The 27,184-nt window shown below is 32.5% G+C and overlaps 1 protein-coding gene and 1 long non-coding RNA gene across 2 annotated transcripts in view; both read right to left on the bottom strand.

Annotated features, from left to right (window-relative positions):
• LOC127715549 (calpain-15-like) overlaps positions 1 to 26,111 on the bottom strand; it is a 47,700-nt gene extending 21,589 nt beyond the window's left edge. The window contains exons 1-3 of the mRNA XM_052221637.1: positions 26,060 to 26,111; positions 3,630 to 4,482; positions 488 to 687 (exon numbers count right to left, since the gene is read on the bottom strand). Coding sequence (XP_052077597.1) covers positions 488 to 687; positions 3,630 to 4,482; positions 26,060 to 26,073 — 1,067 coding nt within the window. The 5' untranslated portion in view covers positions 26,074 to 26,111. The remainder of the gene's footprint in view (positions 1 to 487; positions 688 to 3,629; positions 4,483 to 26,059) is intronic.
• LOC127715598 (uncharacterized) lies at positions 18,497 to 22,618 on the bottom strand. Its single transcript, XR_007988484.1, has 2 exons — positions 20,229 to 22,618; positions 18,497 to 19,658 (listed from the first exon to the last, which is right to left on the bottom strand). It is a non-coding gene; the product is annotated as an uncharacterized LOC127715598 (long non-coding RNA).
• Positions 26,112 to 27,184: the final 1,073 nt, after the last annotated feature.

Raw genomic sequence — 27,184 nt, forward strand, 5'->3', positions numbered from 1 at the left:
AATGAAAAGAAAATTATCTGATCCTTATGATAAAGGTGTTTTTCAAATATTAGAAAGAGAAATATATCTTTAACAGTATACATATGATATTCAATAATTTCAATAATAAATATATATACTGTAAATTCAGAAATTATTGCGTGTATTTATTATTGCGATTTTTTAAGAATGGACAAAAATGTGAGTTTAATTATTGCAATTTTGAAAAAATCTGTATACATATCTTATAATAAAGTTTCAGTTATCAGAATGCGAGTTCTTATTATTGCGATACTTATGCAGTCGCATTATTCACATTAATAAAAACCTAGCATTAACTTCTGAATTGAAAGTAACAAAACTTGCTTGTTCTGATAGATAAGCTAAAATTTGACTTTCCTTGCACTAAATTAAGATTAAACTTGAGACGTTTTAATAATTGGTTATTTATTTATAATATAATTCAAGACAAATTATAAAAAGCAAGAGGTCAAGATTTTCCTCATACCAGCAGTTTCCAATTTCTCCCTGTACAATATCATTTGCTGTGGGTTTGTCATAGACTTTCCAATGTATAGGACCTTTCCAATCCATATCTTTGACATCTTTTAACCTCAGCCATTTTATGTTGCTGCCACCAGGTCTTGGATGTTTGAAGAGGGAACAGTCATTTGGTAGAAATTCCTTATCTGTGAAATCTATCTTTTCCTGTAACGGTAAACAAGATAAAATTGAGAATGGAAATGGGGAATATGTCAGAGACAACAACCCGACCAAAGAGCAGAAAACATGCAGCCGAAACTAAGCAAAATGACAATGATACATAAATTAACAAAGGACTACTAGCAGTTACTGACATGCCAGCTCCAGACTTCAATTTAACTGATTGAAAGATTATGTCTTCATCATATGAAAATCAAGCACAATCCCTCCCGTTAGGGGTTTAGTATCATACCATCATAAAATATATGAGAAGAACATAACCTGTGTCATGCCAACAACTGGTTTTAGAACAAATGTGTTTATTTCCGATGCAAAGACCCTATGAGTGAATCAATATTAATACCAAATTAAAATATGCCATCTTCAATGACCTGACAACAGTATCGTAACTTATATAATGTCCCTTCTGTATAAGTCTGTTTAAAAGTTTGGTTAGATTTTGAGGTGAATGCCGACATTTTTGTGCTTTGTATTTTAAGAATATTACCATAAAAGATTGGATGTGAAATACCTGAACGTATAAGATGTCTGCATGTTGATTTATATTTACGAATAATGTCCTTGTACCAATGATAAAATTTAGTAAATGTTTTGACTAGTTTGTGATTTTGAATATCCTGGTGTAATAATTTTTCAGTAATACAGAGATTTCTTTCGTTAAAATCAATACGTTGTCACATACACGAGCGAATCGAACAAGTTGAGATATATAGACACCATAAGATGGTGACAATTAAGGGAACGTCACCAATTAACAATAGGAAATGAAAAATCATCTCTTTTATCATAAATTTTGGTATTAAGCTACCCGTTAAAGATATAGATATCAAGATCCAGGAAAGGGCAGTGTTCATTGTTAGTGTTAGCTTTATTTAAAGTCAGTTAAGCAGGATAAATCTCTTTAGAGTACATACTGAAGTCGTCATTATTGAGAGCCAATATATCATCCAAATATCTAAAAGTGTTATTAAATTTTTGTTTCAGATGTTGTTTCAATGGGTCTTTGCTGATTTTAGTCATCAATTGTAACGCATAACAATACAGAAACAGGTCCGCAATAAGTGGTGCACAGGCATATGTACATGTACTAAATATTATTGTGCAGATGTTTTTTAATCTGAATTTAAAAAATGATCCATTAAAACATTTTTTTAAGTGGAAAAATTCCTGGGTTTGTATTTTTTTACCTAAAAGTTGCTTTGCTTAAATGATGAGGCCATGTAATCTACCCTTTTGTCTTTTGTCTACTTTTACCCATTTTATGGAAAAGATTGGTCAAATACTATTATGTTAGGTTATCTAAATACTGTTCTTCTTCACATTCAATATAAAATATTTTGAAAACATCATATTTCCTTCCTACCCTACATTTTAGTTTTAAAACCAATTTCAGGGCCTTTTAAAGCTTGCAAATGCAGTATGGGTTTTGCTCAGGTGGTGACCTATAGTTGTTAACTTTTACATCTTTTGGTCTTTGGTGGAGAGTTGTCTCATTTGTAATCATACCAAATCCTCTTACATTTGGGAAAAATGTTGGGTTTTCTATTTTCTATGAATTTGTATTGTTGCCAACTTTGGGTGAGGAAGACCTTTACACAACATCTTCCTTTAATCATATATTATTTTGGTGCATGATATTGCTAAAACAATCTTAAGATATTACTCAATGCATATTAACACTTGTAATCATGTAATTTAATGTTTTAAAGTGTTGAACAATGCATATGAATCAGAGAAGATGATAGGTGTAAGTCAATGAGACATTAACCAGATGAAACAAAGAGACATTAACCAGATCATGGCAGATGAAACAAAAAAGGGAAAGACAGCTAGAGAAAACATACAATATTCTACAATTCTACAATAGACAATTGTTTTTACCATACATACTGAGTAATAAAAGTTTAGCAACATATATTTTAATTTAAATACTTTGAAATAAAGTCATGAAAGTTGAGGTAAACAATCTATACTATTTTTTTTTGTAGATTAAGGTGGCTGGGGGTGTCTTCCTCCATCTTGGATTTTGAAGTAGCAGATAACAGTTGGTCTAGATCTTTAATGATATGTGCAAATTTTGTAAGACTTTTCATGTTAATATAGAAAATTATGTGTTTTATCATATTTACAGCTGTTTTTTCTAAAAATAACACATTATTTTTCTTAAATTCCTTTTTTTTTTCAACTTTGCCACATAAGGGGAGATATCTCAGATAAAGTAATTTTTATAATACATGTAGAAAGTGTTATGCATTTATCTATTTTAATATGTAGCAAGAAAACAAGTCCGGTGACCCCATTTTTTCTTTTTCTTATCTGAAAGCATGTTGTAAGAGCTATCTTCTCACATTTTATCTTAAAATTCTATGGCATAGTTTTCTTTTTATCACACAAAATTGGATTTTCCATGCATAATCTATGCAAAATCTGACAATTTTGCACAACCTGTAGCAAAAAAAGTGACCCATACTTTTTATCATATTTTGGAAAAAAACATGATAAAAAATACATTTTGACAAATTATCAAAAAATTCTATGGATTTTAATTAAGACCCCCATCTACCTTAAGAATTGAATCTTATGGGTTATTTTCTTTCTAGTAATAACTAATTTACTCTTCTGTTTAGAAGTATAATTATTTTTCGAAATATGATATTAAAAATATGTGCTGCTAAACTTTTTGTATTCTGTAAATATGCAAAGCTCTTAATTGCCCAAAATCTATTACAGTTAACGTTGCATTGATATCTGGTAAAGTTTTTAAAAAAACTTACATATAGTGACCTTTTGATGTTCAAAATCTCGCCAGGTTGTCATTGTTAGCTTGCTGCTTCCATGGCTTATTCTCATGTAAAAAAACAATGAACAATAAGCTAACCATCATCATTATTTTTAAAAATAAACAGAATCAATAATTAAACACAAACCTTTTGGCAGTTTGATACAATAATTTTCCATTTAGCTTCAACTTGTTTTGTTTTAATGGTCCTCAAATCCTTAGCTCGGATTGATTCCCTGAGATCATGTCTTAAAGGCTTAGATTTGGGTCTGTCAGTAAAGTTGATCCCAGTAACTCTAGGTTTACCAAAACCACATGCTTCACAAAGTCTGCTTGAACTGCTGTTAGTTAAAGAACATCTTTCACAAGTCCATTTGTCTCCACCAGGCAATGGACTCTTCCTGTCATGATCAGTTGAATGTTTTTCATCTTGTTTTGTTTTCAATTTATCTGAGCCATTTGTAGGTCTAGGTGAATCTGGAGCTTTTCTTTTCTTTGAACAAAAGCTACACCTGTAAAATTCCTCAGAATTAAAATTGTCACATAGATGACATTTCCAAAGTTTCAGAGCATTACAGCATTGACCCTTTATGTGACTACACATTTCACAAATATCTTCTTCAACACCATTAAAAAATGTACAATGGCAACATTTCCATCGTGATGCTAAACGATTATCGGCTGAATGTGGTCTCCTATGTCTATCATCAACACCTAAAAAAATGTTCTTCACAGGTTCTTTGTAATTTTTATCCCTAGCTAGACGATCGGCAGAGCGTGGACGTTTCCCTTTCCCACCACTATCTGTCCTAGACTTTCCGCATTTGGAGCACTTTTTTTCTGTGACAGCATTCCATTGAAAACAGTTGTGATCATAACATCTCCATTCAGGATCATGTAAATGTCTGAAACAAGCATCACATCGCTTGTTGGATGAAAGATTTTCTTTAGTACATGCTTGACATTGTATTGTTGACATTCTGAATGCTTGCTTAAAAAATCTAAAAAAATGATATGAAATCTTAATTTCAATAAGTATTGTAAGTAATTCAATCATTGTTTATGTGACGGGATTGCTTCCCTTCATTAGTAGATACTTAGTCAGCCATAAGCGGTTGAGCTAAGAAAGTACTTCTTTAGCTAAGTCGGTTAACGCGCTGCCTTGTAACACAGAGGTCCCAGGTTCGAGTCCCTGAGGAGGCAAAGTGATTTTGCATTGATAATCATGCTATCTGGTTAAATTTGGCACCCAACTAAAAAACCCAAGGTAGTAAGAGAGGATTTCTAGCTAGGGTATGTGTGTGAGAGTCATAATGGTATGATGACTCTTGAGGTGGGGGAAGTGTGACGGGATTGCTCAAGTTCCCTTCATTAGTAGATACTTAGTCAGCCGTAAGCTGTTCAGCTAAGAAAGAACTTCTTTACCTCAGTCGGTTAACACGCTGCCTTGTAACACAGAGGTCCCAGGTTCGATTCCCAGAGGAAACAAAGATAATTTTGTACGAAGAATCAGGCTCTCCCGTTACATATAAATATATATTTAAATTTACAAATATAATACATGTAATACTCAGTAATTTATTAATAATGAATAGGTCAGTCATTTCAGGACTGAATATTTTTTATTGGTTGCAGATGTTATTTTTAATGTTTTGAGGTATTTCAACAGTTGTATTCCTGCTGTAAGATTCCATTTATGTTACAACATTTTATTACCTTTCTTATTCTGATAAAATTTACCAAAATTCATATATTCGTCAACTCCCTTTTTAATTTGACAGATTAAAAAGAGAATGATTTTTGAAATTGAAAAAAAAAAATCATCCACGAGTGCTGATTTTTTTCAAAATTAGATAATTCAAGAAATAATAGATAAGAAACAGACAATCAAAGAGCTGAAAGCTCTGAGGAAAAATGACGCCACTGTCTCTAATATTGTGATATTTTTTATGCAAGTCTTGATTTTCACATACCGTAATAAGTTTAACATTGCAACATGTCTCGTAAGCATATAATTGATATTCGTATATGTGTCTGTTTTTTCAGTACAAATGAATAGGTCAAGACTACCTGAATGATCTACAGTATCCAATTACTACTGGCTGTTTTTTTGTATAAATAAATAGGACAAGACTACCGGAATTATCTACAATATCCAATGACTACTGGCTGTTCTTTTGTACTAATAAAAAGGTCAAGACTATTTGAATGATCTGCAATATCCAATGACTACTGGCTGTTCTTTTGTATATATAAATTAAGACTACCTGAATGATCTAAAGTATTCTAAGTAATGTGATTTTTTTCTTGCAATTACATTTTTCTAAATCAAGAATATAGACTACTAGTATCCTTTTCAAACCAAATGATTATGAAGAGCCTGTTGTTAGTAAGCTCTTATACCCCACATACTCATTAAATAAGTTACTAGTGACCTAGTTATTTCTGTTACTTGAAGCAAATTATATTTCTGTATATTTAGACAATAGTATAATATTGTTTTACTAGTTTTATTTCACCTTGAAGATTAGACAAATAGGGATACTCCTTCGATTTTTTATTTCATGTCAGTCAGGTCGCTTTATATGAAACTTGAAACCACTTCTCTGCCATATTGTTATTTTATAACAACTCTGCCCTTGACCATGTTGACCCATGTAATTGATATTCATTCTTTAACCATATATCATAGTCAGTTAGATTTTGATTTTGCACTCCCACACCACCTTTCATGTCTTTCAGGTCAAATGTCTGTCTCCATTTAAGTTAATGACATTGAACAATCATGGTATTAAACACAATTTCAATAGTGATAATGCTGTTCTCGTGGGTCACCATATATTCAACTTGGGTAGCATTCCAGTTATTGAAATTTGTGTCAGATTAGAACAATGATCTAGATCTTTAGGAATGGATCTTATAATTTAATATCATAGTCAGTTAGATTTTGATTTTGCACTCCCACACCACCTTTCATGTCTTTCAGGTCAAATGTCTGTCTCCATTTAAGTTAATGACATTGAACAATCATGGTATTAAACACAATTTCAATAGTGATAATGCTGTTCTCGTGGGTCACCATATATTCAACTTGGGTAGCATTCCAGTTATTGAAATTTGTGTCAGATTAGAACAATGATCTAGATCTTTAGGAATGGATCTTATAATTTAATATGGAGCCATAGTATGGGACTCCTACACGGTAACAAAAAAAAATTCGTAAAGGTTCCGCGGAACCCAGTGTCTCGCCTACTTTTGCTGTTAATCGCAGGCTCAACAAAAATGAGGAAAAAAATTAATAAAAATATTCCTCTATATACTATCTTTTGATTGTAAGTAGCTTCTGTCCAAGTTTGGTAAAAATCCAGTATAGTTTATGAATCTAATAAATGTTTTAAAAACTTAAACTGCAGACTGTATGTAATGTTAACTGGAAGAAAAACTAAGTCCATTTATAAGTAAAATACGGAAAAAATGGAACAAAATTTTAACAAAATTTACTTCTAGATACTAGCTTTAAATCATAAACAAGCTTCTGTCCAAGTTTGGTACAAATCCAGGATAGTTTAAGAAAGTTGTTAAAATTTTAAAAACTTAAACCACAGAGTGAATGTAATGTTAACTGGCAGAAAAACTAAGTCCATTTATAAGTAAAATACGGAAAAAATGGAATTTTTTTTTTACAAAATTTACTTCTGGATACTATCTTATGATCATAAACAAGCTTCTATCCAAGTTTGGTAGAAATCCAGGATAGTTTAAGAAAGTTATTAAAATTTCAAAAACTTTAACCACAGAGTGAATGTAATGTTTCCTGGCAGAAAAACTAAGTCCATTTATAAGTAAAATACGGAAAAAATGGAATTTTTTTTTTACAAAATTTACTTCTGGATACTATCTTATGATCATAAACAAGCTTCTGTCCAAGTTTGGTAGAAATCCAGGATAGTTTAAGAAAGTTATTAAAATTTCAAAAACTTTAACCACAGAGTGAATGTAATGTTTCCTGGCAGAAAAACTAAGTCCATTTATAAGTAAAATACGGAAAAAATGGAATTTTTTTTTTACAAAATTTACTTTTGAATATTATCTTATGATCATAAACAAGCTTCTGTCCAAGTTTGGTAGAAATCCAGGTTAGTTTAAGAAAGTTATTAAAATTTCAAAAACTTTAACCACAGAGTGAATATTTGTGGACGCCGCCGACGACGACGCCGACGGAATGTAGGATCGCTATGTCTCGCTTTTTCGACAAAAGTCGAAGGCTCGACAAAAACAAGCTTGAAAGGATACAATGTCAAGCGGCAAAATCTATCACCACAGATTGCAAGTCAAAAGAGGATGGACGGGATACGTCTCTAAAATGCTTGCTTAGCTGGAACTACAGCAAGATCTCCAGACAAGACGAACAAAGCGTTGAAGCCAGAAGTTAATATTTATGTAAAAAGTAGTTGAGATGCTGATTCCCGCTATTGAACCATACTGTCATTCTATAATATCATTGCGTTAGTATTTCTGTATTGGCCTTGTTATTGGTCCATGTCTTGGGTGTATTGGTCTGAGGCGAAGCGGAAGGCCAATACTGCTGGCCGAGGACCAATAATAAGGCCAATACAGAAATACACGTAAGAGTATCTTTATTAATTAACTACAGTGTTACAATATTTTTTTTATTTCAATTCACAAGAAATAAACATTTTTACCTTGAAGTGGAACTATCCAAATCTCAGTTTCCTTTTATAAGATGCAATATCTAATGATTCGGTGCCGTTTGACTGCTGGCCGAGAACCAATAATAAGGCCAATACAGAAATACACGTAATAGTATCTTTATTAATTAACTACAGTGTTACAATATTTTTTTTATTTCATTTCACAAGAGATAAACATTTTTACCTTGAAGTGGAACTATCCAAATCTCAGTTTCCTTTTATAAGATGCAATATCTAATGATTCGGTGCCGTTTGACTGCAGGCCGAGAACCAATAATAAGGCCAATACAGAAATACACGTAATAGTATCTTTATTAATTAACTACAGTGTTACAATATTTTTTTTATTTCATTTCACAAGAGATAAACATTTTTACCTTGAAGTGGAACTATCCAAATCTCAGTTTCTTTTTATAAGATGCAATATCTAATGATTCGGTGCCGTTTGAAGTATCTTCAGCCTTTTCTCATCTGATGAATTTTTCTACCCTTTCCAGTCACTATAAAGTGTTACAACTTTAATTTAGACACAACACATAAATAGTAATTGGAAAGGTACTGCCATTGCATGTGTAATGCAAATATATTTAAAAAAAAAATAATGTAAGAGTTGAAATTGATACAACTATCCATAAGCCAATTGACCAAAGAACGAAGATTTGCACAATTACAGAATGCATATGCCTGGTTCGGGTTTAAAAATAAACGACCGTTTAAATACAAAACATAAGAAGCAACAGTAAACAGTAAAAATCGATTTGTACCATCGACATGATGAAATTATGAGGTCGTCAAGAAATGAACTTTGTGATAATTTACTCGTTCCCCAAACCTGAAATAATCCCATCGTCTACTTTCAAAATGCTTTTTAAATGAATGGGACCGTCTTTAACCTAAAATGTATGCACTACTGAACGTTTCAGCTTGTTTATGGTGAGTAAACCTGCGTCTTACAAACAACTGTTTACTTTCAGTTTGAGTTTATCGTGACTTACGATCTAAAAACTAGAGACGTTCCGAAATCCTCTTTTTGTAAACAAAGATTCATACGCACCGTGTGGGTATAACCGTATTATTAATTTCCGATTTTTAAAATCTTCGTAAATCTGAATAAAGACCAGTTTCTATCCAATGGATATCAAAATGATTCCGATTTTCACTTTTTTTAATGATTGTAAAGTTGAAATGGCATGAAAGGCTGACATTATTTAGGAGAACTATTTTGTCTAGCGATTGCTGATCATTGGAGGGTAAAAAGTCCAACACCATAACAAAACGGATCTATTTATCATGTATACATACCGATTGTTTACGATTGTAAGACATGTGCATAAAAGAGAAAGCTCCAATAAATATGAAAAATATAACAAAGGGATAGCTCCAAATACCATTTAATAACAAAAAACATATGGACAGGTCAAGATATCTTTTTGGTAAATAAAATAAAGTATGTAAACTGGTTCCCGTCCGACTACAACACTTTGTTCGAGTGTAGCGTAATACAAGCAGATTCCAGTTAGTATGTAAAATGGTAAATATGAAACCGAGTGCGGTAGGCGGAGGCAATAATCGACTTCCGTAAGTTCTGGTCAATGGTATCGGAAACATGCCGCTGATAGCGTCATTTTCCAAAAAGGGAGGTGGTATGCTAATTACCCTTTTTGGTCTAAAGTTGATTGATTGATTGTTCTTTGCTTATGTCCAGTGGCAAATATTTCATGGATTTTTAGGCTTGAAATATTTCGATTTTTTGTCTCGTATTGACCTGACACAATGAGCAAAACCCATATCCTATAGTAAGCTACACAATTGGAAGGGAATGTCAAGACATTAGATGGATAGCTTCGATATGCTTGACTTTTGTCACACTCACTTATCTACAATACAGACCCATTGTATATCTTACTATAGGGTATTGGACTGGTTTTAATCATTGTTTAAGGCTGTACAGAGACTTATAATTGCTTAAATCAACTTAATTTGGACTCAATTGGCACAATGGCGATCATACCACTTCTTATTTTATATTTGTAACACCAAATACATATTACATATATATAAGAAAATAAGCATAAATAATCCCTTTTAGTACTCTTAGTCTGGAGTGCACATCCATATTCAAAATCCACTGCACTCAAAATTCCAAAGGGATAAGTGGAGATGATAAAGATATTTTATTGAAAATATCTGTTAAGGTGGTACCTAACACTACAGGGAGATAACTCTGTAAAAATCAGGTAGACGTTTTAATCACGTTGTATTGTTGAGGAAATATTAAGCTTCTCAATGATCAAAATTAGTGTTTGTCAAACTGCTATATAACCAGTGAAATTTTTCTGATAAAGTGGTTGGTTCAAATTATTTGAAATTTTTATATTTTTGTCAAAGGGTCAAAGTAAACAATTTGATGAAAATTAAACGAGCCAAATTAAATATTAGTCAAGGTGTTGGGTACCACCTTAAGGGAAAAAAAAGGCACTTGTCCTGACTGTGGTTGATAAAAGGTTGTTTTTATAAAACATGTAACAAACCGGGATGCGGTATTCAGTACGTAGGTGAAACTGGACGATATTAATCTAAACGCACACAAAAACACCTGTATCGCTTTAAAAGACCCAATAAATTCAAAAGTATCATTTATCAACATCTTAAAAAGCACAATCATCCTATTAAATATTTAACAGTTCAACCTTTAGAAGTAGTAAATAAGCAGCCTGGTGAATCTCATTCAAAGTTTGTACGATCACGGAAAATAATTGAATTAAATTGGATTAAAAAATTACAGACAGTTTACCCTCTCGGTCTTAATGAAAATATCATGGGAATTGGTAATATATCAAGAACCAATTCTGTTAACATTTTGGATATAGTTTCTAAAACTGTTTGTAATAAAATGCTTCGCTGGGGCGCAGCTTGATACGACCGCAGAGGTCGAACCCTGAACAGTTGGGGCAAGTATGGACACAACATTCAAGCTTGATACAGCTCTGAATTTGGATTGTGATTAAATATTTGACACAGCATAGGTTTCTGACACACAAAGAATGTGGTCTAAGAACTTGAATTTTTTTAATTTACCTATTATGGTCCAATGTCCAAAATCAAAATACATGGTTAGATTCAGCATATCAAAGAACCCCATATATTCAATTTTTGTTAAAATCAAACAAAGTTTAATTTTGGACCCCAACTTGGACAAACTTGAAAACTGGGCCCATAATCAAAAATCTAAACACATGTTTAGATTCAGCATATCAAATAACCCTAAGAATTCAATTTTTGCTAAAATCAAACTAAGTTTAATTTTGGACCCTTTGGAGCTTAATGTAGACCAATTTAAAAAACGGGACTTAAAATTAAAAATCTAAATACACGGTTAGATTTGGAATATCAAAGAACCCCAATAATTCAATTTTTGATGAAATCAAACAAAGTTTAATTTTGGACCCTTTTGACCTCAATATGAACCAACTTGATAGCGGGGCCCACAAATAAAAAATCTAAATTCATGGTTAGATTCAGCATATCAAAGAACCCCATATATTCAATTTTTGTTGAAATCAAAAAAAGTTTAATTTTAGACCCCAACTTGGACCAACTTGAAAACTGGGCCCATAATAAAAAATCTAGACACATGTTTAGATTCAGCATATCAAAGAACCCAAAGAATTCAATTTTTGTTAAAATCAAACTAAGTTTAATTTTGGACCCTTTGGACCTCAATGAAGACCAATTTAAAAAACGGGACCCAAATTAAAAATCTAAAAACACGGTTAGATATGGCATATCAAAGAACCCCAATAATTCAATTTTTGATAAAATCAAACAAAGTTTAATTTTGGACCCTTTTGACCTCAATATGAACCAATTTGATAGCGGGGCCTACAAATAAAAAATCTAAATACATGGTTAGATTCAGCATATCAAAGAACCTCATATATTCAATTTTTGTTGAAATCAAACAAAGTTTAATTTTGGACCCCAATTTGGACCAACTTGAAAACTGGGCCCATAATAAAAAATCTAAATACATGTTTAGATTCAGCATATCAAAGAACCCCATATATTCATTTTTTGTTGAAATCAAACAAAGTTAAAATACTGGACCCTATCTTGGACCAACTTGAAAACTGGGCCCATAATCAATTAAAGCGCGAAAGCGCTGTAAAGGCAGTTAATTACAGGTTGTGTGTATTTTTAGTCCAGTTATATCATTATCTTGCATAGTACAGTGCACTTATCAGAGGTGGCTTTCAGTATTTAAGATTTAGAGTTCTCTAATGATATTGAACAAGTTTTATGAATGTCATATTCTGAGCACTATATGAAGGCGATTGTTCTCACTTGTTTATGAACTAGTGCATTATGTCCAGTTTGTACCTTTTTTATCTATGTTTATAGTCAAATTAGTTATCAAAGGTACCAGGATTATAATTTAATAAGCCAGACGCGCGTTTCGTCTACATAAGACTCATCAGTGACGCTCAGATCAAAATAGTTATAAAGCCAAACAAGTACAAAGTTGAAGAGCATTGAGGACCCAAAATTCCAAAAAGTTGTGCCAAATATGGCTAAGGTAATCTATTCCTTGGATAAGAAAATCCTTAGTTTTTCAAAAAATTCAAAGTTTTGTAACAGGAAGTTTATAATAAAATGCTCCGCAGGGCGCAGCTTGATACGACCGCAGAGGTCGAACCCTGAACAGTTGGGGTAAGTATGGACACAACATTCAAGCTTGATACAGCTCTGAATTTGGATTGTGATTAAATATTTGACACAGCATAGGTTTCTGACACAGAATGAATGTGGTCTAAGAACTTAAAATTTTTAAATTGGACATTCACCTATCATGGTCCAATATCCAAAATCTAAATACATGGTTAGATTCAGCATATCAAAGAACCCCAAGAATTCAATTTTTGATGAAATCAAACAAAGTTTAATTTTGGACCCTTTTGACCTCAATGTGGACAAAGTTGATAACGGGGCCCAAAAATCTAAATACTTGGTTAGATTCAGCATATCAAAGAACCCCATATATTCAATTTTTGTTGAAATCAAACAAAGTTTAATTTTGGACCCCGATTTGGACCAACTTGAAAACTGGGCCCATAATCAAAAATCTAAATACATGTTTAGATTCAGCATATCAAAGAACACTAAAAAATTCAATTTTTGTTAAAATCAAACTAAGTTTAATTTTGGACCCTTTGGACCTTAATGTAGACCAATTTGAAAACGGAACCAAAAATTAAGAATCTAAATACACGGTTAGATTCGGCATATCAAAGAACCCCAATAATTCAATTTTTGATGAAATCAAACAAAGTTAAATTTTGGACCCTTTGGACCTCAATGTGGACCAATTTAAAAACAGGGCCCAAAATCCAAAAACTTAATACATGGTTATATTCAGCATATTAAAGAACCCCAAGAATTCAAGAATAAAACCCCATTGAAATTGATCAAGAAATAAGCAATTTATAAGAAGTATCTTCTTTTGCACAATACTGTGCAATTGAATATTTCTTGCTATTGCGCAATACTGTACAATTGACAATTTCTTGCTATTGCACAATATTGTGCTATTGGATATTTCTTGCTATTGCGCAATACTGTGCAATTGAAGATTTCTTGCTATTGCGCAATACTGTGCAATTGAAAATTTCTTGCTATTGTGCAATACTGTGCAATTGAAAATTTCTTGCTATTGCACAATACTTATTATATAAAAATTTACACATCCTGTTTGGTGTGTATCTCCTACCATATCATTATTATTTGCTTTTAAATATTAATCAGAAATAACCAACTTAAAATGGAAAATTTTAAAAGAAAAAAAAAAGGAAAAAAAGAAAAAAAAAAAATCCCCCCCCCCCAAATTTTTTGAACCCCCTTATGATTCATCACCCCCAAACTCAATCCCAGCCTTCCCTTTGTGGTATGGTACCTTGCAGTACAATTTCAGAAAGATCCATACACTTGAACACAAGTTATTGTCTTGAAACTAGAAAAATGCTTATTTTTGGCCCCTTTTTGGCCCCCAATTCCTAAACGTTTCAGGCAATTACCCCCGAACTCAATTCCAGCTTTCCCTTTGTGATATGAAACCTTGTAGTACAATTTCAGAAATATCCAAACACTTACACACAAGTTATTGTCCTGAAAGTAGAAAAATGCTTGTTTTTTGCCCCTTTTTTGGCCCCTAATTCCTAAAATTTTGAGGCAATTACCCCCAAAATTAATTACAGCCTTCCCTTTGTGATATGGAACCTTGTGGTACAATGTCAGAGAGATCCATACACTTACACACAAGTTATTGTCTGAAAGTTACAAAAATGCTTATTTTTGGCCCCTTTTTGGCCCCTAATTCCTTAACTGTTAATACCATAACCCCCAAAATCAATCCCAACCTTCCTTTCGTGGTATTGAACCTTATGGTAAAATTTCATGGAGATCCATTCACTTAAACTAAAGATAGAGTGCGAAAACCAATGTGTCTTCACACGACGCCGGACGACGCCAGACGACGACGACGACAACGTCATACCAATATACGACCAAAAAATTTTTAATTTTTGCGGTCGTATAAAAATGACCATATAATTGATATTCAAATACTGTTTAAAATAGTTAGGCATTTTCTTTTTAGTAATAAGTAAATGTTATCAACTGTATTTTATTCAACTCTGCAAATGTGGTTTGTTACTGGTAAGTATGGATGATAGTTGTTTCATTGGCAATCATAACACATCTCCTTATTTATATAATGATCTATATTCAACGACCTCAGGTACAAAAAAAATTCGTAAGGGTTCCGCGGAACCCAGTGTCTCGCCTACTTTTTCTGTTAATTGCAGGCTCAACAAAAATGAGGAAGTAAATCAATAAAAATATTCCACTTGATACTATCTTTTGATTGTAAGAAGCTTCTGTCCAAGTTTGGTAAAAATCAAGGATAGTTTATGAATCTAATAAATGTTTAAAAACTTTAACTGCAGACTGAATGTAATGTTAACTGGAAGAAAACAAAATTTCCTTCTAGATACTAGCATTTGATCATAAACAAGCTTCTGTCCAAGTTTGGTACAAATCCAAATAGTATAAGAAAGTTTTTAAAATTTTAAAAACTTTAACCACAGAGTGAATGTGTTGTTTCCTGGCAGAAAATCTAAGTCCATTTAAAAGTAAAATACGGAAAAAATGGATTTATTTTTTTACAAAATTCTTTCTAGATACTAGCTTTTGATCATAAAAAAAGCTTCTGTCCAAGTTTGGTACAAATCCAAAATAGTATAAGAAAGTTATTAAAATTTTAAAAACTTTAACCAAAGAGTGAATGTGTTGTTTCCTGGCAGAAAATCTAAGTCCATTTAAAAGTAAAATAAGGAAAAAATGGATTTATTTTTTTACAAAATTTACTTCTGGATACTATCTTATGATCATAAACAAGCTTCTGTCCAAGTTTGGTACAAACCCAGGATAGTTTAAGAAAGTTATTAAAATTTTAAAAACTTTAACCACAGAGTGAATGTAATATTTCCCGGCAGAAAAACTAAGTCCATTTATAAGAAAAATACGGAAAAAATGGAATTTTATTTTTACAAAATTTACTTCTAGATACTATCTTATGATCATAAACAAGCTTCTGTCCAAGTTTGGTAGAAATCCAGGATAGTTTAAGAAAGTTATTAAAATTTCAAAAACTTTAACCACAGAGTGAATATTTGTGGACGCCGCCGACGACAACGAAGACGACGACGGAATGTAGGATCGCTATGTCTCGCTTTTTCGACTAAAGTCGAAGGCTCGACAAAAATGTATGTAACTAAACTGTGATGGGAAACCTTTGACTTCTTTCTTTTATATAAACTTTTGATTTGGTACCATAGAACTATGTAGAATAAATGTACATTGCAACATGTCAACTCTTTCAATGACAATGCTTTTTTAGAAACTATAACTCCAAGCAAAATTATATTTCCAAGTTTCAAGTAATTTATGAATGAAAAAAGTAGTTCTTAATTAAGAAATAAACTGATTCGCTGAGCTCAGCTGGATACACCCGCAGAGGTCCAACCTTGAACAGTTGGGGCAAAAAGGGGACACAATATTCAAGCTTGATACAGGTCTGAATTTGGATTGTAATTAAATATTTGACATATTATAGTTTCTGAATAAAAGTAGTCAAAGAACTTGAAATAGGTTATATGAATTGAATTTATATTCAATTAAAGATTTCTTGCTGTTGTGCAATAAACTGTGCTGTTGCACAATACTTAACAAATCTGTTGCCAGACTATAAACAAATAAAGTTCAATTTCTTCTCAATGTCATATTTGAAATTTATGAAAATCTATAGGGAGATTACATCAATAGCTATAAATAATTCACCAAAGTTTCATGCGAACTGCTTAAAGCATTTTTGAGTTGTTGTCCAACAACAGTGCACACGCTGAAATGTCTCGCCTTCTTTACTAATCACTGATATTATGTTGATAGTCCTTAATATAAAGCTTTATTACAACTGTCACATAAACTTAACATTAACCAAGAAAACTAAACATTGACCAATGAACCATGAAAATAGGGTCAAGGTCAGATGAACCATGCCAGGCAGGCATGTACAGCTAACAATTCTTCCATACAACAAATATAGTTGACCTATTGCTTATAGTTTAAGAAAAACAGACCAAAACACAAAAACTTAACAGAGCAAAGAACTGTGAAAATGAGGTCAAGGTCAAATAAAACCTGCACGACTGACATAAAGATCATAAAATATTTCCATACACCAAATATAGTTGACCTATTGCATATAGTATTAGAAAAAAAGACCAAAACTCAAAATCTCAAATTTGACCAGTGAACCATGAAAATGAGGTCAAGGTCAAATGACACCTGCCAGTTGGACATGTACACCTTACAGTCCTTCCATACACCGAATATACTTGACCTATTGCTTATAGTATCTGAGATATGGACTTGACCACCAAAACTTAACCTTGTTCACTGATCCATGAAATGAGGTCGAGGTCAAGTGAAAACTGTCTGACGGGCATGAGGACCTTGCAAGGTAGGCACATACAAAACATAGTTATCCTACTACTTATAATAAGAGAGAATTTAACATTACAAAAAATGTTAACTTTTTTTTCAAGTAGTCACTGAACCATGAAAATGAGGTCAAGGACATTGGACATGTGGCTGACGGAAACTTCGTAACATGAGGCATCCATATACAAAGTATGAAGCAGCCAATTCTTCCACCTTCTAAAATATAAAGCTTTTAAGAAGTTAGCTAACGCCGCCACTGCCACATCACTATCCCTATGTCGAGCTTTCTGCGACAAAAGTCGCAGGCTCGACAAAAACTGGAAAATCCCAATAAAACCCCATAACTCAGAAATGTAAAATCTAAAATTTATAAAATTCTAAAGGGAGCTTACGGATTGATAATTTAGTCTTAGATGCAAGATTTTTTTATCAGTTGTTAGTGGCTTTGAACTAGCTGTCAGTAACTGCGAGTACTCTCAGATCTGTACTTAGTGTCTTTTTGTTGTTTGGATGTACAACTACCCGACCACGTCCACTTGTATTTGTATTTATCCATCTGATGAGTTAAGCCTCTTTCAACTGATTTTTATAGTTTGTTCTTATATTGTACTGTTACACCACTGTCCCAGGTTAGGGGGAAGGTTGGGATCCCGCTAACATGTTTAACCCCGACACATTCTGTATGTACATGTATGTGCCTGTCCCATGTCAGGAGCCTGTAATTCAGTGGTTGTCGTTTGTTTATGTGTTGCATATTTGTTATATTCGTTCATTTTTTGTACATAAATTAGGCTGTTAGTTTTCTTGTTTGAATTGTTTTACATTGTCATTTTGGGGCTTTTTATAGCTGACTGTGCGGTATGGGCTTTGCTCATTGTTGAAGGCCATACTGTGACCTATAGCTGTTAATTTCTGTGTCATTTGGTCTCTTGTAGAGAGTTGTCTCATTGGCAATCATACCACATCTTCTTTTTTATATTTACATCAACAGATATAAACAATTCATCAAAGTCAAGGTGAGACAACAAAACTTAGTGGTAAGATCTCTGAAATTTTTTACACGGTACAAGTTTTTCTCATTATTGGAGACTGTACAGTGAAAGTAACACCTGTAACTGCTTAAACCCATTTCTTATGCACTTTAGTTCGATAAACTCACTGAATATCATACCACATCTCCTTATTTTTATATGCATTACAATTTACATGTGCATGTAATTATAAATATATATATATCAGAACAAAATTCATTGCGTCACTTTTATTTCTGCATCCTTTGGCACAATACAAGTTCTAAAATTACACAACATAACAACTAAATGTTATTTCAGATGAAAGTTTTGTTTCAGTTCCATTCATAGGATTTGTGAAAATTTTGTATGTTTTGCCAAGTCCAATAATTCGCTCTATGTGCACATGTTAATTGGAGACTTTTCTATCCCGTATAAGAGTTTTGGAACTAATTCTGTTTCTTTTGTACATTTAAACCTTTGTCTGCCATCACACTGTCACCTGGATCACATAATTGAACTACATTTTGTATTCTACATTTTTCAACTATTTCATAGTCACTGGTAGAACCAACATGTGCATTAGAGACATAGTTGACTAAACCACCAGGCGTTGAACATACAAGTATTTTCAGTGTTTCTGTTTTTATATGATGAAAAGGTTGCCTGAGCTCTAGGAGCTTTAGGTTTTATCACGGGATATTCTGTGCTGTTAATAATAATCCAAGTCGTAGGAAACTTTAATTTGAAGTTGGAAGGCGAAAAATGCCTGACTAAACCACTAGATGGCCAAGTGTTAGCCTCACACCACTGTTTAGGCATAAAAACAATCCATGTATACACAATATTCTTAACACTAGATTCAATCTTGAATCTAGAAAGTTCAAAGTTGGTTGTATAATGCCTTAATTTCATCAAAGTCATAAAAAAACTGATTTTCAACTGACACCCTATCAATTTGAAAATATATGTATCTCAAACAATGTGCTGTTGGACCAAGTGTGGTCAAAACAAATAAAAATTTAGTATACAACTCTAAACCGGTATAAAAATGCATGGCTGTGTCACGTGTCTTCATTTCAAAATTCTCTGCTGAAAACATAGACATTGATGGTGTTTGCGTAATTCCATCTTTGAAGCTCAACATTAGCTCGGCAGTTGGTGGTGGACAGTCATAAATCCTTTCTGCAGTATGAATGACTTCTTCAGGAAAACCAACTTTACAATCAAAACTTTCCTCTAGATTTCTACTACAATATTCATCAAGTTTAGTTCTTTTGTTTTCACAGGAAACTGCCCTGATTTTTCTTTTTGCGGACGATTCAGTCTCTTGCTTGGTCCAGGAAAATAGGCTGGGAATGGCAGTAGACTGAAGTCTCTGTATGGTGGGTTTGCGCCCTGAAAAAGGTTATAAAACATTATTTTTTTGATAATTAAATGAACTTCCATTAGCAATGTATACTTTGTATTACCTGGCGAAATATTAACTAGATTTATTCATTACAATCTGGATAAAACTATGTTTGCCTGATTCAATGTATGTTATGTAAATCCAAAGGACAAACAATGAGAGACTTATGCAACAAACGTACATTGTTTGTACCTAAATAACTATAATATAGATGAGAGCATGTCACTGTTTTGTTCCTGTTAACATTGTCATTGATATTTTTCAAGAAAGTCTATGAGGCATAGCTTATGCATTCCTGTCATTACTACATTAGCATAATTACTGCTAAAATAATTCTCAGTATGATATAACTCTTGTAAGAAATCATTATAATTGTAGCAATCACCAAAAAATCTCACACAGATCACATTGAATCGTAATCCAAAAAATTATGACGTCTTGAATTAACCACCCCCTTTTATTCTAAAACGATAATTGCGGTTGTAAACATACTTAAGTTTATTCGCATGGCGATTACATATATAACTATATATTTCAAAAAGAAAATAGAGTTTTACCATGAATAGTTTCCTGCACGTAGTCTTTTTCAGTAAAATGTGCCTTGCAAACAACAGCTGATTGAGATGGACTCCACGATTTCATCGTGTTCTCGTCCAATCTGCGTTTGGGCCATGGCGTTGATCCAACTTTTCCTTCTTTTTAAGTCATTTGGAAATGCATGTCCTCCTCTTAAATGACATCCAGGAACACAACAACAAGTACTTGGCATCGTTAATTAAAAATGTAACTGAAATAGTTGCACAGTGCAGAAACCGGAAGTTGAGGAACAGGATCGGCTACCACGGCGCCACCTATTCAGGAACGATAATTTGCTACTTTATATAACTGCGAAATAACAATAACGTTAGACGGGTTCACGTGCATAGACAGAAATGTTCTTTAAATTGTATAATATAATTAATGTTCAGTCGACTCTTAATTATTATATCAACGACTGAAATGATTTATAAACATCTAGATTGCAGATAACACTCGAAATTAACCCGAGCTCTTTCCACACGGAATTCAATTAATTCTAGTTTGTCAATCGGTTGACTGCTTATAATGCAAAATACAAATATATCAAAAGTTTTTAAAACTAACAAAACACAATGATCGTTTCTCTATTTCCCAATGTAAATGAAATGAAACAAAAAACATTTTATATCACAATAAGAAGAGGAGAGAATTCAACATTTCCGGATCTACTTGGAGCCTAATGACCCCCCACGTAGATAAGTTGGATATCGCGGAAGGAAGGATTAACCCGGCAACTAGAAAGGCATTAAAGCACTGCCTTTAAAAATCTAAAAACATGTTTAGATTCAGCATATCAAAGAACCCCAAGAATTCAATTTTTGTTAAAATCAAACTTAGTTTAATTTTGGACCCTTTGGACCTTAATGTAGACCAATTTCAAAAACAGGACCCAAAATTAAAAATCTAAATACACGGTTAGATTTGGAATATCAAAGAACCCCAATAATTCAATTTTAGATGAAATCAAATAAAGTTTAATTTTGGACCCTTTTGACCTCAATATGAACCAATTTGATAACAGGGTCCACAAATAAAAAATCTAAATACATGGTTAGATTCAGCATATCAAGGAACCCCATATATTCAATTTTTGTTGAAATCAAACAAAGTTCAATTTTGGACCCCAATTTGGACCAACTTGAAAACTGGGCCAAAAATCAAAAATCTAAATACATGTTTAGATTCAGCATATCAAAGAACCTCATATATTCAATTTTTGCTAAAATCAAACAAAGTTAAATTTTGGACCCTTTGGACCTTAATGTAGACCAATTTGAAAACTGGACCCAAAATTAAAAATCTAAATACACTGTTGGATTCGGCATAACAAATAAATAAATGTGATCAAAGATTTTACAAATTTAATGCGCCATACTGTGCAATTAAAGATTTCTTCTTGAAATTTTTCAATATTTGAAATTTGAAAAAAAAATAATATTTGAAGAATAATTTTTTTAATTTCTGAAATCTGAAATGAGAAAAAATTGACCCCCCACAATTTCTTTTTATCCCCCCCCCCTTTTTTTTCCCCAAAAAATTCTTTCCCTCAAGATATGGTCATAATCTCAATTCAAATTTCCAATGGAGTTGGCAACCATAATTACCCATTTAAATTTACCATAGTGCTAACTTAATCTATTTTATAATAGAATTAAAAATATAGTGTCAAATCTTTCATATGGATTTTTTTGTAAAAAAAAAAGATGCAACATTTGCAGATATTTTTACTGGTCTTCCTTTATAAATATGCATTTCTTTAAACATAATTTAAAAGCAGTGTAAGGGAAGTAACCAAAACGTTGTATTTTGATTACCTCCCTTACACTGTTTTAAATTATCTTTATTGTTCATTAACCATTACTTTATACATAATTTAAAAGCAGTGTAAGGGAGATAATTTCAATGATGTATTTGATTTATCTCCCTTACACTGCTTTAAATTATGTTTTGTACTAAAGTATTTGTCCATTAACCAGGACAACCTTGTTTTTCCCCCTTTTTTGCCCCTAATTCCTAAACGGTTTGAGCCATAACCCCCCAAAGCAAATCCTAACCATCCCTTTGTGGTATGGAAACTTGTAGTATAATTTCAGAGCGATCCATACACTGTTCCACAGTTATTGTCTGGAAACTAGAAAATGCTTATTTTTGGCCCCTTTTTGGCCCCTAATTCCTTAACTGTTGGAACCATAACCCCCAAAATCAATCCCAACCTACCTTTTGTGGTATTTAACCTTATGGTCAAATTTCAAAAAGATCCATTTACTTAAACTAAAGTTAGAGTGCGAAAACCAATGTGTATTCGGACGACGACGACGCCAACGTCATACCAATATACGACCACAAAATTTTTTTGCGGTCGTATAAAAACCGTTCTCATGGGCGTAGAAAAAATCGCAATCAAAGAAAATTTCCGACCAATCATACAAATATTTCGGACCTTATTTCTATTTCAAAAAACAACGGCAGACATTATCTATTAACCAAGCTCTGTTCTTTACCTATAAATAAATTAAATAAATTTTTAGAGGATTGCAACACTATTTCATATTGCAGTCCTAAGTATGAAATAGTTCAAATTATAATGGCATATTGTTATTCTAAACTGTTTTCCAAAATTGATCGCCCTGAAGATCATAAAAAAACATTTTATTAAAATAAAGTATGTCAATAAAGGATTTGATTTTGTAAATATTGCCGGTATTTTTAACGACCATTCTGTTAAAGAACAAATTCCTGGATATTTTGATAATACTGAACTCCCTCTTATTTGTTATATTTACAAGAAATCTACCCGGAAATTTGTGTTTAATTATAGCCAAGTCTGTAAAGATGTAAATATCAGTGAAAATACACCTACGTCATGTAATTGTAGTAATTCCGAATACACTTATGGCCCCATTTCCCATGTTATAACAGGAGACCTTAACATCGTTCGCGACTAAGAGTTAAAATCATTCCTCAGTAAAGGACCTAAATATCGTCCCCCGTCAATTATTAATTGGAATGAGTGTCGTAATATCATCCACGACTCACTTCGTGCTTACTGTTTGAAATGGATAAAACAGGAAAAAGCTGACAAAAAATCTTTGGACTCTTTTTTTAATTCAGTAATGAAGATAGTTGATATATGTATACAACATTTTAAAGAACAGTTTACTCTTAACAACAACCATTAAAATCCTATTTCTGGTATCAAACAAAAACTAAAAGAACTAGCCAAGGAATTTGTTTTTGTCCCGGCTGATAAAGCTGCTAATAATATCATTATAGTTTGATGTAAATTTTACATTGAGGTTCTGCAAAAGGAAATCACCAATTCACCAACATTCCAACTGACTTCAATTTCAGAAAACAATATCTGTAACAAACATAAACTATTAGCTACTTCTTTACAAGCAGAACCAAATACAATGAAAGTCCCAACTATGTACTGGCTTCCGAAGCTACACAAATCACCTTACAAATATAGATTTATTTCGTCTTCAAGTCATTGTTCCACTACTTAATTGTCTATTCTACTTACTAGTACACTTGGTACAATCAAAAACCTGATAATAAATTGTTCAAATAAGGCCTTTGAAAATAGTGGAATTAATTACTTTGGAGTGTCAAAAACTCGTTGGAAGTACATGTACTTGATAAATTGCATGCATATATTGGTGATTTTGAATCTGTTCAAAGTTTTGATTTTTCTACCCTATATACCACTTTGCCTCATATTCTTATTAAGAAAAAATTCACACACCTAATTAAATGGGCATTTAAAAAGTCGGAATGCGAATACATATGTTCAAACTCTTTTAGGTCATTTTTTAGTAGCAACAAACAAAAGAACTGTCAATTGGACATGCTTTGATACTATATCTGCCCTTGAATTTTTACTTGATAACATTTTTGTTCGCTTTGGAGATTCCCTATATCGTCAAGTTATCGGAATTCCAATGGGGACTAACTGTGCACCACTTATTGCAGACCTATTTTTGTATTGTTATGAGTTACAATTTATGACTAAAACCAGCAAAGACCCATAGAAACAACATCTTATACAAAAATTTAACAATACTTTTAGATATTTGGATGATATATTGGCTCTCAATAATGACGACTTCAGTATGTTCACTAAAGAAATTTATCCTGTTGAACTTACTTTAAATAAAGCTAATACTAACAATGACCACTGTCCTTTCCTCGATCTTGATATCTATATCATTAATGGGAAGTTAAATACAAAAATTTATGATAAAAGAGATGATTTTTCATTTCCTATCGTTAATTATCCATTTTTAGATGGTGACGTTCCCTTGTCACCATCTTATGGTGTTAATATATCTCAACTTGTACGATTCGCTCGTGTATGTAACAATGTATTAGATTTTAGCAAGAGAAATTTATGTATTACTGAAAGATTATTAAACCAGGGTTTTTGATATCATAAACTAGTCAAAACATTTACTAAATTTTATCATCGATATAAGGACATCATTCGTAAATATAACTCAACTTGCAGACATCTTATACGTTCGGGTATTTCACATCCAATCTTTTATGGTAATATTCTTTACAAAGCACAAAAATGTCAGTATTCACCTAAAAAGCTAACAAAACCTTTAAACAGACTTATAAAGAAGGGATATAGTTACGATACTGTTGTCAGGTCATTAAAGATTGCATAAGTTGGCTTTAATATTGATTCACTTATAGGGTCTTTGCATCGGAATTAACACATTTATTCTAAAACCAGTTGTTGGCATGACATGGGTTATGTTCTTTTCATATATTTTATGACGGTATTATACTAAACCCATAACAGGAGGGATTGTGCCTGATTTTCATATGATGAAGACATAATCTTTCAATCAGTTTAATTGAGGTCTGGAGCTGGCATGTCAGTAACTGCTAGTAGTCTGTTGTTATTTATGTATTATTGTCATTTTGTTTATTTTCTTTTGTTTCCTATTCTGACATCGGACTCGGACTTCTCTTATACTGAGTTTTACTAACTGTGCGTACTGTTGTGCGTTTGTTTTTTCTACATTGGCTAGAGGTATAGGGGGAGGGTTGAGATCTCAAAAAACATGTTTAACGCCGCCACATTTTTGCGCCTGTCCCAAGTCAGGAGCCTCTGGCCTTTGTTAGTCTTGTATCATTTTTTATTTTAGTTTCCTGTGTATAATTTGGAGTTTAATATGATGTCGATTATCACTGAACTAGTATACTTATTTGTTTAGGGGCCAGCTGAAGGAAGCCTCCGGGTGCAGGAGTTTCTCGCTTGGTTGAAGACCCATTGGTGGCCTTCGGCTGTTGTCTACTCTATGGTCGGGTTGTTGTCTCTTTGACACATTCCCCATTTCCTATTCTGACATCTGTCATTCCCAATTTTAATTTTATGTAATTTTTATTCCACTTCTTTTATTGCATGAACCTTATCCCATGTGTTTCGTGCAAATTGTTAAAAAATACTATTTTTTTTTTATTTTTCGTTTGTGAATATTTGAGTATCCCTATTTACGACCCTCCCCACTTTCTGTGATCTCCAATCCCAATAGATAATAATCTAGGACAAATGAATCGTCTGTTCAATAGGACTAACGCCTCGGAACCGTCAGAATAATGAGATGTTGGGATCCGGATGTTGGACAAACGAAACACCCTACCAGATCTTCGTTCCTACTTTCGTTTTACTTATGTTAAAATGAAAAGTTCAATTCACGTGTTAAAATGTGTTGACTAAATACATAAACAGAATTTAAAACATGAAATATTCGTGCTAGCTGCAACTATATTTTGGCAAACTCTAACAACAAACCTTATCATGATCATCGCTCGTGCTACTCAATTCTACTTCCATTTTGCCTTTGGCGCTAAAATCAAATCTAAAATAGGTATTGACGATCCCGGGATCATAATGCACAGTCTCCACATTTTAAAGTATGGTTACCTTTAAAATAAACATAGTTTGACATAGGCATTATTGTTTGTGTCAAACAAGTGCACATATTCTTCAAAATGACATCCAAGGTGCTCCACTATTAATGGAGAAAATACAAGAAACTAAACTGAAGTATGGAACCACAGGCACATGTGTAAGCGTACTTTCGTTCCGCCGTTTTTTTATTCCGGGTAACTGTTTTTCACTAGAGAATATTGGATGTAAATAGTGTGAAAGCGTCGATCTTGATATCGTTGTTTTGTTTGTATTAGACCGGTTTATTGTTTACATAAATAAATGGGTTAAAATTAAAATGATTTTCAAGGAACCAGTTTAATTAATCTGAGTCAATCTAGTAATTATAAATAATATTGATGATGATGAGGAGGATGTTGTTATAACTCAAAATACTTTATCAATGATCAGGACATTGAACTTGATATAAACCAAATTTAAAGAGCAGATTTGTTCTTACATAAAGTTTCAATTATAGAAGTCGACCGAAAAGCAAATATATACACAGAAAAACTTCGACAATCCAATAAATATAAATATTACAATCAGTGACAATTTAAAAGCATATAATTTTAAAGATTTGCATATATAGAAAAATTATTTAAATCTTATTCGTTAATAAGCATTATTGTGTTATCGTGTGTTGAAAATGAGTACTAATCACTTCATCAATGTATGGATCTAAACTGAGACTACTGTGTTATAGTAGTCTCAGATCTAAAGCACTAGTGTAATTAATCCCGGTATAAAATAACTAGTGCAATCATTCCGGTACAAAATCACTAGTGTAATCATTCCTTGTTTAAAAACACTAGTGTGAACATTCCTTGGATGAAAACTCTCCACTTTTTACATAAACCATTTATGCAAGTTTCAAATACACATTTTAATATGTTTCCCCTTCAAAAAAACCTTATAATGACTGGTGGATGTTTTACACTGGACCCGGATAGAAAACCCTAGTGAATTTTTGTTGGTGGATAAAAA

This window comes from Mytilus californianus, unplaced genomic scaffold (assembly GCF_021869535.1).
Source record: "Mytilus californianus isolate M0D057914Y unplaced genomic scaffold, xbMytCali1.0.p SCAF_9, whole genome shotgun sequence".
Taxonomy (NCBI): domain Eukaryota; kingdom Metazoa; phylum Mollusca; class Bivalvia; order Mytilida; family Mytilidae; genus Mytilus; species Mytilus californianus.